At 41.7% G+C, this 13,382-nt stretch overlaps 2 protein-coding genes across 6 annotated transcripts in view; one reads left to right on the forward strand and one right to left on the reverse strand.

The window, feature by feature from the left end:
* Positions 1 to 13,382, reverse strand: part of LIMS2 (LIM zinc finger domain containing 2) — a 31,920-nt gene that overhangs the window by 5,643 nt on the left and 12,895 nt on the right. For all 3 annotated transcript variants that reach the window (XM_083615118.1, XM_083615117.1, XM_083615116.1), the window contains exons 5-7: positions 3,440 to 3,589; positions 2,644 to 2,794; positions 1,520 to 1,612 (exon numbers count right to left, since the gene is read on the reverse strand). In XM_083615118.1, coding sequence (XP_083471244.1) covers positions 1,520 to 1,612; positions 2,644 to 2,794; positions 3,440 to 3,589 — 394 coding nt within the window. The remainder of the gene's footprint in view (positions 1 to 1,519; positions 1,613 to 2,643; positions 2,795 to 3,439; positions 3,590 to 13,382) is intronic.
* On the forward strand, positions 571 to 11,201 carry GPR17 (G protein-coupled receptor 17). Of its 3 annotated transcripts, none has more exons than XM_083615121.1 (3): positions 571 to 589; positions 5,147 to 5,164; positions 9,900 to 11,065. In XM_083615121.1, exon 3 carries the CDS (start codon positions 9,928 to 9,930, stop codon positions 10,942 to 10,944), a length of 1,017 nt encoding a protein of 338 aa, XP_083471247.1. In that variant the 5' UTR covers positions 571 to 589; positions 5,147 to 5,164; positions 9,900 to 9,927; the 3' UTR covers positions 10,945 to 11,065. The 3 variants fall into 3 exon arrangements, with proteins under 3 accessions (XP_083471247.1, XP_083471246.1, XP_083471245.1); XM_083615120.1 differs by lacking the exon at positions 571 to 589 and adding an exon at positions 999 to 1,059; XM_083615119.1 differs by lacking the exon at positions 571 to 589 and having other exon boundaries at positions 5,022 to 5,164; positions 9,900 to 11,201.

Raw genomic sequence — 13,382 nt, forward strand, 5'->3', positions numbered from 1 at the left:
ACAACTTGGTCCCAACAATGGATTAATTTAGTGCCTCTACAATAGTGCCCCACATTACTTTACACATTTCAGGCACCTCAATAGCTTTTCTCACACATTTGCACCACAATCAAACTTGCATTCCCAAGGCTGCTTTTTGCACCCTTTGATAGGAATGGCACACCACAGTATTGTGTTGTGTATACCTGCCAGGGGGAAAATGTGAGCTTAAAAAAATAACAACCCAGATCCTTGGGACCAGAAATATCTTTCTAAGAGAGGATGTGTACTGGGTTTTCTGGATTTAAAAAATAGTGGCTACTGCTTATTCTGAATCTGTTAATCCGTAAGGGACAGGCCGAGGATCTGTTGGAGGGCAACATGCCTGCAATCCATTTCATCTTCACAAGGTTTCTATTGTGTTTTCTCCTCAGGGTTTCACTTACTCAGGAATTAATGTTAACACAGGTGTTTGGTGCTTTGAAAAAAACTGATCTGCAAGAGGCAGGAATGGGCTGTCCCTAAATGCTGCCTCCAAGCAATTTTGTTATACAGTCTGCTTTCTTCCATCCTGAGTGCAGTGCAACCTGGCATCAAAGACAATTTGCAGGTGTGTACCCAGTTGTCTGTGTTCTTCCCCTTACAGATTTGCTAAGTGCCTTACATGGAGTGCTAGCAAAGTGCCATCAGTAGGACAGTCTGCGTTTACTCTCTCCCACCAAAGTGGATGTGTCTCTCTTTAACTTTTGTAAGAGAAAGGAAATGTGCAGCAATTAATGACACTGTTGAGGTGGAATAAAAGCCTCGCACATGCTCCAATCTCAAGTATTTCCAAATGCAGCTTTACAGCTACAAGTTAAGCAGGGTAAGGTTAAGAACTTTGAGTGACCCTGCAAAGAAGTAGGAAGAGACAATGAGCCCCACCCCCACCCGTGAGCTTAATGGGCAGAAGCCCATTGTCTTCCCTCCCCTCTCAACTGGCTCCTTCTGACACTGGCCTTCCAGCACATGCATAATCCCGTACAGTGATGAGGCTGCATGGTATCTGAAGCTCAGCGAGATACAGAAAAACGGGCATAGGTATGTACTGTTACATGTTCCCCACTTCCTGAGTGATAGAGGCTACAGTATTGGGTATACCTTCCTTTGAAAGACAAAACTCTGGAGATATATTTGTGAAGAAAGAAATCTTGCGCAGCCCCCCCCCCCAAGTTCCCAGCTAGAATACTCTTGGCACTGGCTCTCCCCCCCCCAAAAAAAATTCTATTCAATTTAAAGAATGTTTATTTATGGTTAAGGTTGCTTAAGTTCCTTAAATTTGCATGTTGATACCACTAGGGGTTAGCAGCCTCACTCAGCTGAATCTCTTAAGATATTAAAAGTTTGAAATTCCTTACACCTCCTATTTGTAGGTGTTTCAGTTCAAACAGCAGGGATTTCTTAAATTCCTCATTGGGAAACAACCTCTTATCTCTTGCTCATTTTGGGGGGTGGGAGTGGGGGTTTGGGAGTGCAGAGTTCAAATAAGAGCAGATTTTACCTGGTTGTAATGAGTCTCGCAGTAAGCCAGACCTTTCTTCTCATAGTGCCGGTGTCCCAGGAATGGCTTCTCACATTTGGCACAAACAAAATGCTGGAAGGTTAAAAGTCATGTCAGAGTCCAGGGGTCTGTGCTACAGGCAGTTTTGTGCCAGAAAAGTGCCTTGATAAAATAAGTAGTATGCAAATATTTGCCAGCAAATATGAACCACACCTTAGATAGACTCCTAATAATAGTTTGAGTACAGTGGTACCTCGGATTAAGTACTTAATTCGTTCCGGGGGTCCGTTCTAAACCTGAAACTATTCTTAACCTGAGGTACCACTTTAGCTAATGGGGCCTCCCGCTGCTGCCGCGCCACCGGAGCACGATTTCTGTTCTCTTCCTGAAGCAAAGTTCTTAACCCGAGGTACTATTTCTGGGTTAGCGGAGTCTGTAACATGAAGTGTCTGTAACCTGAAGCGTATGTAACCCGAGGTACCACTGTATAAAGCATTTAGGAATGTGAATGATCAGCATGTCGTGGACAGATGTTTCAGCACAGCTTGCCTCTTGATGGGGATTAGTCACTGGAGTGTATTATATCAACCCTCCAGCAACAGCTCTGGCTTCTGATTTTCTCCCAGCTACACTTCAAGGTGCTGCTTATAATCTCTATAGAGTAATTTAATATACTGCCAAAGCATACTAAAGACACTGTTTTCTCAACTATGGATAAACTAAGACTGTCCTGCTGGGATTAATATTTGTGTCAATTTTATATCTTTGTTTGGAACACAGAAATGTATTCCCAGTGACTGTCCCATAGTTGTGAAGCTCCTTTCTTTGATGACTCACTAAATCTTTTTGAAATGTAATGCTTTGCAAAAGAAGAAGCAGGGGTGTGGCTTTATTACTTGTAATATGTTTGACATGTGCTTTGATACCTAAATAGTATATTTTGGGGAATAGGCTAGAGATCTAAATAAACAGAATAATAATGAATAAACCACCTGAAACAATTGCATGCAGCTCCTATGGCTTCAAAGGAACTGTGGCAGCATCTACTTATTAACACAGGCTGTGTCAGGAGTCTCTCTGTAACATGAATCCCAGAGCAAGTAGCGCAACAGGAGAATTCTCACCTCCACATGCCATTGTTTCCCCAGAGCATTGACCACTCGACCCTCAATGGGCCTGCGACAGGCCCCACAGATTGGGATGCCCATCTTGTCATGGCAAGGCAGGCAGTAGAGCTCCCCCTTCAGCTCCCTGGCATCAGCTGTCAGCTCCTTCCTGCACACAACAGACAGAATAATCAAGACCTTAGCAGAAAAAGCTTGTCCTCAACACATCATGCTGATGGTCACTCCGCCCAAATAAACCAGGCACTCTCCTGACAAATAGGGATAAAGAGCAGCTCTCAAAAGGAAACATTAAACACAAACATCCTTCCTTTGCCTGCTGATTAACATGATTGTGACATACAAAAAGCTATTTTATAATGAGGTTCTTGTGAATCCAGTTTGAAATCTGTTTAGATAAGCAGGCTCCATCAGAAATGGCAGGGATTCTAAAATACTGTAAACTGTAGGGCCCATCAAGCTGCGGCTAAGTTCTAATGCCATTGCTTTTGTAACAACGAGCCTTCACAACTGGCTCTTTCCAAGGATGTTAAGACCCGTCAGGAATAGTGCCAGCTGAACAATGAATTGTATAAGGTGAAGTTTATTACAGCTCAGCACAATCACTACAATTCCTCTGGGGTTCTTTTTTATTATTCAAATGCTTTTTGAACTTCCGCATTCTTGTTAGTCAGTCTGCAGAAATGCAGCAAAGCTTATTCTTAAGATCACTCAGGTCCCTTGCAAGACCCCACAATTGCTCATTCTATGCCTTTTCACTTGCTCCAGAGTCCTAGCTGAAAGAGAGTTGACATACCCGCAGTGGGTGCAGCTGAAGTGATCTGGATGGTAGGAATCATTCCTGAACATCAGAGGCTGTTCATCAATTATCAAGTGGCACTTCTGGCAAATATACTTGCCCAAGCCCTTGGCTTTCTCACGATTATGGCAAGGCCTACAGAGGTGCCTAGAACAGGAATTAAAGAAAAAAGTTGGGAGACATCATACAGGTATAAGCTACACAAGGTTGCTTTCTAGGCTACAGAGCTTCTCAGCTTTGTAGCTGAGAAGGCTTACTTGTGAATGCACCCAGTAGGGTATATTTAGAGACAAAAAGATTGCATGAATGGTCTAAAGCTGGCACTGATGGCAAGCATCAAGCTGAATTTTATTTTATTTCATGGCCAAAATTATTGGTTCCCCTACTCATGCTCTTCAACTACAATTTAGATATCCATAACAAAAAGAAGCATAAATGGTTAGACCATTCCAAATACATATTTTTGAGTACATACAATGCCAGCATGTGCATTTCCAAATGCAATGTATGCAGCTGTGCCTCTGTACATATGGAACTCCAGTGACACACCCGGTTTGCTTATCTGCGGAGTGAAGTGCATAGTCACAGAGGACAGCTGGTAGATGCAACAGTGCAAATACCTATGGGAAAGGAGCAAAGAGACCCTGGGCTTGTTCCAGGCAGTCTCACTGGCTTCCTGAGAGTTCCAGGCAGGTCACTTAGCCTCCAGGTCCCTACCAGTAAAATAAAGCTAATAATAAATCTCAATGTCACAAGGCTGTTGTACAGCCTTGTATTTTTACAAGCCTCAAATAGAAAGTCCCAGTGAGCATAAGTGGAAAGGAATGTTATTAACACTCCCTCTTCACAAGTCTTCTACTCTGTTCCTCCCTAGAGCTGAAGATATTGCTGTCCCAGACAAGAGCCACAGTCCCTAGAAAGAAAGCAGACAGCGTTCCTTTATAAATGGGGGCATGCAGCTGTGTTCATCTCAGGATAAAGGCCTCAATTTTATTCCACACTGTGGAACGGAGTCTAATTATACAGGGCAGGACACTGAGACCCCTATAGCAAGTGTCCTAAAAAGAGCCCCCTCTCATTCAACTGAATAAGGGGCCTTAAGCCCTTTCCACTGACAACCCATTATCAGCAAGGCTCATTCAGAAGCACCCCCCCTACCATCCTATAGACCCTCCTCCACTGGAAGCAAAGGGAGGTCTTAGAATCACAGAGCCGTTTCTATGGCAGCCGTCCTTCTCACCCCCACTCCCACTATTATGGAATTATCCCCTTCTGAAATGTCCTGTTGTGTCTGCAACACCAAATTTCCTCTCCCTTTCTGCAACGCTTTCCAAACTCTCTAAAAGGGTCAGAGGGATCCAAAGAGTCAGCGTAAAAGGCAGAGGTTCAGAGTGAGAGAGAGAGAGAGTGCTAGAGAAACATTGGAATATTCATAAATACCACAGCAACTCCCCCCTTCCGAACAGCCCAGCTGGAATGAAAACTGTCTTTCACAGCAAATGTGTTATCTACCCTCCTCTCATGTGAGCAAGATGATAATGGACTATCATCTTCAACAGGGCTCTATATAGTGCAACTCACCCTTCCACTGAACCTGCCACTGTCTGCAACTTCAGGATCATCACTGTTTTTAGCCTTTCTGTCTTACCTACATTTGCTGGCACTCTAAGAAGCTAACAAGATCTTTACCTCTCTTTTCTACAGGACTGCAAGCTGCAAGAGGTAAGCACTTTGGTTTCAATAAGAATTACAACCTTGGGGTGTGGGGGTGTGAAAATTGAGAACGTTCTCAGAGCACCATACTGTTCCCCAGGGCTTACAGATTATACAAGCTAGAAGGGAAAGTACAAGGAGTTGCAGGGACATTTTGATATTGGAAGTTTTATGCTCAAAATGCTCTGCAACACAGAGAGTGCATTCCACTTTTCTTTTGCATTCTGCCTTTCATTTAATGATGGGTACACAGCGCACAGACAGTGCAAGTGGTGCACTTTTTAGCAACTTGTGTGAAAATGGTCTAGCAGTTAGAAACTAGACACAAACAGCATGCAACAGCCAATTAAAGCTACTCTGATGAACCTATACAGTATCTTCAAGTCATAAGAACAGAGCAACAGCACTGTAAAAATAGTGTATGCCTGGGATTTTTCCAGTTGACAAAATGTTCTTGCCACTACGCTTTTGAAAAATCATTCTGCTTTCCTAAGCAGAACCTCCTTGATATCTCACAAACTAAGATGATTTCTGGGGGCCTAGTAACAATGGATTGATGTTATCGTGTGCGAGTAATGATGTTACTTTCATTTATTCAAAGTCACCTAGATATACACTTATGAATGATATATAAACCATGACAGGAAATGAACTTTATTAACAGAAGTAGCATGTTGGTATACTAGTAAGAACGTAAAGACTCTTGTGAAAACGGTAGCAATGATCCAGAAGACTGCACACACAAAATGAGTTTGCATAAAATAGACTTGAATGCACAGCACACAATGCAAATGAGCAGCTGTGTGCCAAGTTACACTTCTACCTACTGTTCATGCAATTTGGAAAATTGTGGATAACTTACTCCTAAAACAGAACTGAATAGACAGATAGATAAAGCAATTGTTGCTATAGACCCTAACAACTCACTAGTAACACAATCTAAGAGAAGGTGGCCAGTCATTTTCCTATTTCCTATTTATTGACTATTACAGCCAATACGAATAATTCCAAAAAGTATGTTTTATATGTCATATTCTTAAAATCCCACAACTGCAGTAACTACACCAGTGAAAGACATGTATGAGGGAGTGCTTTTAAAACCTCTTCTAGATCACGTTCTTTAAAACAGTGAAAGTGATGACAAGAACTATTCATGTGAATATCTCAACATGTTCTACAGAGGTAGCTGCTCCACAAAAATCTTTCAGACAGTTATTAAGGTTCTGTTTATTTCACATGGAAAGGTACCAAATGGAGGCTGCTTGATATTGCATCCCGTGAAGAACTGTGCAGGTACAGCAGTTCAATAAGAGGAGGAGATGCCCCCATTCAGTATTCTCCACATCACCGATAAGTTTGTTTGGTGATGGTATGGGGGTGTTTCCAGACTACTGTTATTTTTGCACAACTTGCAGATTCAAGTTGCACAGATGAAGCTGATTTGGAGCTCTTGCAGAACAAACCCACTTCCCTAAAATAATGGACTTTCTGCGATAAGGAAGGGATTGCAAGTGTACTGGAAAGTGTAGGATAACACTTGCTTGACACAGCATTGTCTGATCTCCCCATAAACAAATAAAGCTGAATGCTCATTTAATAGCCAGTGTTGCCTAAACTCTCCGCAGACAAATCAGGCTGAATGCTGATTAAACAAGTTGTCCAGAAGCAACAGTGGAGACAAAACTGCCTCATGGTGAAAAATTCTCCAGAGTCATTGCATAGAGGCAGCCACTAGACAAATACTGTACCATATTAGCGAGCTTCCATGTGCCAGCCCTTTCAGGAAATAGTTTTAAGATAAACAAGTCAAATAAGGATGCAGTTTAAACAAATAGGTTTATTAGGAGTACACTGCCAAATATTTTTCATGTCGATAACAAGCTCCTAATTTAGGGATCACATGGAAATAATTAGCAAGATTCCTGTGTGTGACATTTAATTGTGCAGTAGATATTTGCTATATATATTTTAAAAATTTTAAGTTAACACTGGAGATTGTTTAATGTCAACCATCAAAATTGTCTATGAAAAATGAGGAATTAAAAGCCTGCTGTGTTATTGCAACTTTGAGAAAAACAAGTGGAGAGAATTTCTAAAGCATTTGATGGAGATGTCCTGTTGCCCAACATTTAAGGAAAAAGATTTCTCCTCTGAACAAGGGGAAGGCTGACTTCTTGTGTGTGTAGGGGGAAGAAACTCCTTATTTTGCCTCTTTTTAAAAATGCTGTACAAGAGAGCACTCTGTGGTCAGATGAAGGAATTACACTTAAGTCTATTACAAAAGAGCAGTCTGTCCCAATTAGAGCTCAAGTTAAGATCTCAAACAATTTTCAGCTTTTACATACAGTGGTACCTCGGGTTAAGAACTTAATTCGTTCTGGAGGTCTGTTCTTAACCTGAAACTGTTCTTAACCTGAGGTACCACTTAAGCCAATGGAGCCTGCTGCTGCACGATTTCTGTTCTCATCCTGAATCAAAGTTCTTAACCCGAAGTACTATTTCTGGGTTAGCGGAGTCTGTAACCTGAAGCGTCTGTAACCTGAAGTGTCTGTAACCCGAGGCACCACTGTATTCAGAGAGCAGGAGCCATGGGTCCTTTATCCCAGCATGCTTTGCAGCAACCTGAGAGTACTTTGCACCACACATGGTATAGGTTAATGAACAATGCAATCCTAACCATGTTCACTCCCACTGAGTTCAATAGGACTGGCATATAAGGATGTCAGAGACATTTTATTCTGTTCACATTTAAAGGCTAATCTACTGGTTGGCCACTGTAAGAACAGGATGCTGGACTACTGTTTCCCCCCAAAAGTAAGACACCCCCGAAAATAAGACCTACTTCCAGTTTTGCCTCTCGCTGTAATATAAAGCATCCCCTGAAAAGACGACCTCCCCAATAATAAGGCCTCCCCAGAATATAAGGCCCCCGAAGCTACCGTAAGGCGTCTGATTCCTTTGGACCATAGCGGCGGGCACCGCCGCGCAGCTCACTGATTGGCTGCAGTGCAGCCGGAGCTGTTGAGGCAGTGTGAGGTCTCTTTAAATCAGAGAGCTCATGCCACTGCCAGGACAAGCTGCCGCCTGCTGCTCGCTCTGCCCTGACAGAGTCTGGCTGACTCACAATTAGACAATAAATGTGTACCGTATTCTTCTTCATGGAAAAATAAGACATCCCCTGAAAATAAGACCTAGCGCATCTTTGGGAGCAAAAATTAATATAAGACACTGTCTTATTTTCGGGAAAACAGGATAGATGGGTTGTTGGCCTGATCCAGCAGGCTCTTAGGATGTTGCATTTTCTTATGTACCAAAATGGCACTTCCTGAAACAATACACAAACCACAATAAAGCTATCCTTTGGGATTCATACTTATCTGAATTATGTGACACAATTCTCTGACCAATGTTTTTAAAAATGCACATATTAGAGAACATTGTGCAGAAAAATGGATACATTTGTGAAAATAAAATGTAAAAATGCCTATTAGAGAGAAAAGCTTGCAAAAATGTAAATGTTGACAAAACTGCATACAAACATGCGTTCATTAAGAGAAATCTGCACTAAAATGCTGGTTTTGTTTTTTAAATTGCAAGTTGCTGCAGTAAGGTGGATCACATAATTTAAGATTGGAAAAATGAGATACAGAGAACTGAAATCGACAGATCCTTCCATTCCATCCTTTTGAGTTACACTCTGCTTTGTGATTTTTTTACTTAATTCTAATGAAACATTTTATGCAGCTGTTGCTGTTGTTTCTAATGGGTCATCATAGTCTGGCATTTAAACAATCCTGTAATTCTCACTTCTACTGTGCCCTTAGCATTATTTTTTTTTTCAAAAATGTAAACACATAATTAAAAGTACTTTATTGCTAAAAATGCTATCCATTATCTGAGTCTTCATTTCATCTTATGCATCCTCTTGTAAGGAGCAGCAGAAGCCACTGTGTGGTAGGGACAGGCTCCTGCAGCCTCGTCTCCAATCCAGCAGTAGCTGTTCCTCCAGTGCTTCAGTTTGTAAAAAAATACAATATCTGCAAAGCGCAATAAAGTGATGTATGCCTGTCCGTTGTATATTATCCTGTAAACTTTACAGCTTTAGCCGTCCCCCCCAAAAAATATTAACAATTAAGAGATTCTAAGAACCAGTTTATTATACTGCAAAACTTTTAAAAACTAAACTTACTAAAACAAAGTAGAGTACATACATTTTTAATGGTCATGGAGAGCACAGAAAAAGTGTGGCTAAGATCTAGAAAGGCTCTTGTGTGCATACAAACTGAGTATGTACAAGGTTTGGCCAATTTTTACTTCTGATGGCAGCCCCTTTTATCTCACGGGGTGCTACTTTAAGGGAGCCCCTCACTATTTGGGGGTGGCTTTTTAAGCGAGTGGAAGCTGTCAGGAGTAAAACTGGAAACCCCTCTAACATATGCAGAACATGACATAGGATGCTTTGGATCCTGGCCAACATTCATTACAAACCAGTGGCGTAGCGTGGGTTGTCAGCACCCGGGGCAAGGCAAGTAATTTGCGCCCCCTAACCCGTGGATTTGCGCCCCCTAACCCATGGATTTGCCCTAACCCCAGATGTTGCGCCCGGTGCGGCCAGCCCCCCCTGCACCCCCCACGCTACGCCACTGTTACAAACATAAGCAAACCAGCAGGCTTGGCGGATTTCCATGTTGCCTCCTCTACGTTGTAATATTCTTCTCTAGCTTTTTCTTCTTTATTATTTCAGGTTCATATTTCAAGTCCCGCAGTGAGGAATGAACAACCTAGCTGATTCTTCAGGCCTGTTCTTCAACACTTCACTGGAAAGTTCAGAACAATGTGGCAAAGAGACCAATACGGAGAACATCCTTTTTGCTACTTTCTACCTTCTGGATTTCATCCTAGCCTTTGTTGGCAATGCTCTGGCTCTTTGGCTTTTCATCCGGGACCAAAAGTCAGACACCCCAGCCAACGTTTTCCTGATGCACCTAGCCATGGCCGATCTATCCTTTGTGCTAGTTTTGCCAACCCGGCTAGTATACCACTTTTCAGGCAATCACTGGCCATTTGGAGAGATCCCTTGCCGACTCACAGGCTTCCTTTTCTACCTCAACATGTATGCCAGCATCTACTTCCTCATGTGCATCAGTGTAGATCGCTTCCTAGCTATCGTGCACCCTGTAAAGTCCCTCAAGCTCCGCAGATCACTCTATGCCCACTTGGCCTGTGCTTTCCTGTGGGTTATAGTTGCTGTGGCCATGGCGCCTCTTTTGGTCAGTGTGCAGACAGCTGAGATGAACAATACCACCATCTGCCTGCAGCTCTACAGAGAAAAGGCATCACGCCATGCTCTCGTGTCATTGGCTGTGGCATTTACGCTTCCATTTTTTACTACCGTGACCTGCTACTTGCTGATCATACGCAGCCTGAAAAGAGGGAACCGAATTGAGAACCATCTAAAGGAAAAAGCCATCAAAATGATAATAATGGTTCTCATGATCTTCTTGGTCTGTTTCGTGCCCTACCATATCAACCGTTACATTTACATTCTCAATTACGATGGTGTGAAGACTTCCTGTGAAATGCAGCGGATTCTGGCTCTTGGCAACCGAATTACTTCCTGCCTCACCAGCCTGAATGGTGCCCTAGATCCCATCATGTATTTCTTTGTAGCTGAGAAGTTCCGAGAGGCCTTATGTGGTTTATTTTGCAGCAGAAAAGCTGCAAGGCTACCTTCAAGTTATGATGGGAAAACGAATGACAGCTCTTTGAGCACTAAAACTGAACTGTAACTAATGAAATCAAGTGCTTTTTCAAAGAAAGGCTTTTTCTATCTGATACAATTAAATCTCCAAGATAGCAAAACTGTGTTTCTCCAACAGCACACTCTGATCTATGCTTCATTCTTGAGAAAACGAGTAACATATAGTAATTTTTGCACAGCTACCACCAGCAAGTGCTAATTCTCAGCGGAAGGTAGACTGCAATCTCAATGTATACAAATATAACCAGCATTACACTACAATAGCCACCCTTCTGATTGTCTTCAGACAAGAAAAAGGAAGAAAGCATTTGCTTAATAACGCCATGATTGCTCCATGAAATATTTTTGTACTGAAAAATAACAGGCAAATACTTCCATCTTCAGTTATCAAACAAGCAAACTGCACAGCTAAGATTCAATAGTCCTGACATTCTCTAAGAAAGGTGTTCTAAATTTACATCTGCAGAGCTTTGAGAAGATTGTGCATATAGATTTTGACATGACCTGATAAGAAAAGGAAATCCTCAAAGCCTCCAACACATCTGCAAGAAAGGAGAACCATTTGATTTTCTAGACAGCTCAATCGTCTCATTGTTGACTTTTGACTATGGACAGCAGTAAACTTGATATAAACACCACATTACAACTTAAAACTCTCTTCTGTTACAGCCTTGGCTGCAGCTCTTATTTTCAGTAACATTTAGAAACAATGACATGACACAACTTGTTTCATTTTATCTTTAAGTTTTTATATGAAGTATATGGTTCATGAATCACATGCACAAGACTAAAAGATTTCTAGGGAGCTTGCTACAAATGAGTAATCTAGTTCAGTTTAACTATTAGGATGCAACTCTTACTGACGCAATTGCCCTTGCTTAATGCAGACTGTACCTACCATAGCCACCTTAACAGAACAAAAATCCTCAGTCAAGAGCCACTTCACCAGAACCTTTGCCTGTTGTCTCAATGTCAAATCTGTGCTGTAATTTTTGATAATTGCTACACCCAAATCCTAAGCACTTGCTGTGCAAGAAATCACTTATACTGAACTCTTGTTGCCATAGCTTTTTTGGAAGCAGTGGTGCACCTAGGCCTAAATCTATGACCCTGGAGTCCGGCAACCCGCTAAATTATCACCGGAGAGTGGAAGGTGATGAGGGCAGGAGCAAATGGGTAAACCCGACGTCAGCACCTGGGCAGGTATTGACATGCCAGAGTGTACATTCTAATGGTGGTCACCTCAATGTATTTTTTTATTACTTTTTATATATATATAAAAGTTATACAGTGAGAGGGTGGCTGGCCAGCCATATGCACAGCTACAGCTCATTCTTTATTTTGTATTTCAAAGATACATTGTCTTTTTCTACAGGTAAATGAGTCTACCATCAGGGAAGCATAAGCAAACCTCATATTATTCCTGTAGTCATGATGATGTGAAATGGCACATGCTCAAGAGTATTTCTTCTTTCTAAATCAGGTTGGCAAACCGTTAGTTTGTTTGATGCCCTAACAAAGCAGTTGTACAGCATAGCACGGCCAGGGTAGGGGCCGGGGAGAAGAGAAATGTGAATTGTATGTGTCACAACTGAAGTAATGCACATGGCTACCTAAAAGGCGAGGCCCTAGCTGGATCCGGACACATCAAAGAAGCGTTTCAGTTGAAAGAGTTGTAAACAGGGAAAACAGGTAGAGAAAAATGGGGTGCCACGTCGCCATCTGGTGGCACAATGTTATATCGCACATGCAACACATATAAATCACTTTTTCTTCACGAGTCTAGTTGAGTCCTCAGTGAGATAATTAAAAATGGCCCCATTGTACTCTTATTTAGAAGAAGCAAATGTTCAGCTACCATATTATGGAGTCTTGCAACTTGCCTGTTAACCATGGAATCCTGACTGCTTTCCTATAACAGACTTTGCATTCACTACAGAGACCTTGCAACAAAGAAAAAAGGCACACAAATCATACTAAGTTGTTCCCTTTTAATTAGCTCAGTTCTACTAGGCTAGTCATCAAGACTACATAGGAAATGTTTCAGTATAAGGCCATTTCAGAAGGTTTATACTATGACCAGATAAACTGCATCACTCTTTCATAACTGTTCTATTCGCTGCCAACCCAAGAAGTGAGAATATAAACTCAGAGACTCTTCTAGCTAGAAATCGCATGCAGTGATGCCAAAAGTTAAGATTCAAATGTTGTGGCACAGTTACTAGGCTGTTTTTTGTTGTTTTTTTACTTCCCTGTTGAAGGGCGTTTGCTTGGTTGTCTATTTTTACTTCATTTAGCTTCATATTTTATACTTTCTTTAAAAAATATTGTTTATACTTATTAAACACCAAAAACTATTAAATTCAGAGGAAAAAAAGAATTTATGTGGTGTGTTCAGTGTGCTGTCTGTCCACCAAGTTGTTTCTGGTGAGTTATTATCCAATCCCTAATCTTCATGTTTACATA

The sequence above is a fragment of the Podarcis filfolensis genome, assembly GCF_964270895.1.
Source record: "Podarcis filfolensis genome assembly, chromosome: 5".
Taxonomy (NCBI): Eukaryota; Metazoa; Chordata; class Lepidosauria; order Squamata; family Lacertidae; genus Podarcis; species Podarcis filfolensis.

Coding starts and splice junctions, on each gene's coding strand:
- GPR17 (XM_083615121.1), top strand. CDS start 9,928: ATGAACAACCTAGCTGATTCTTCAGGCCTGTTCTTCAACACTTCACTG.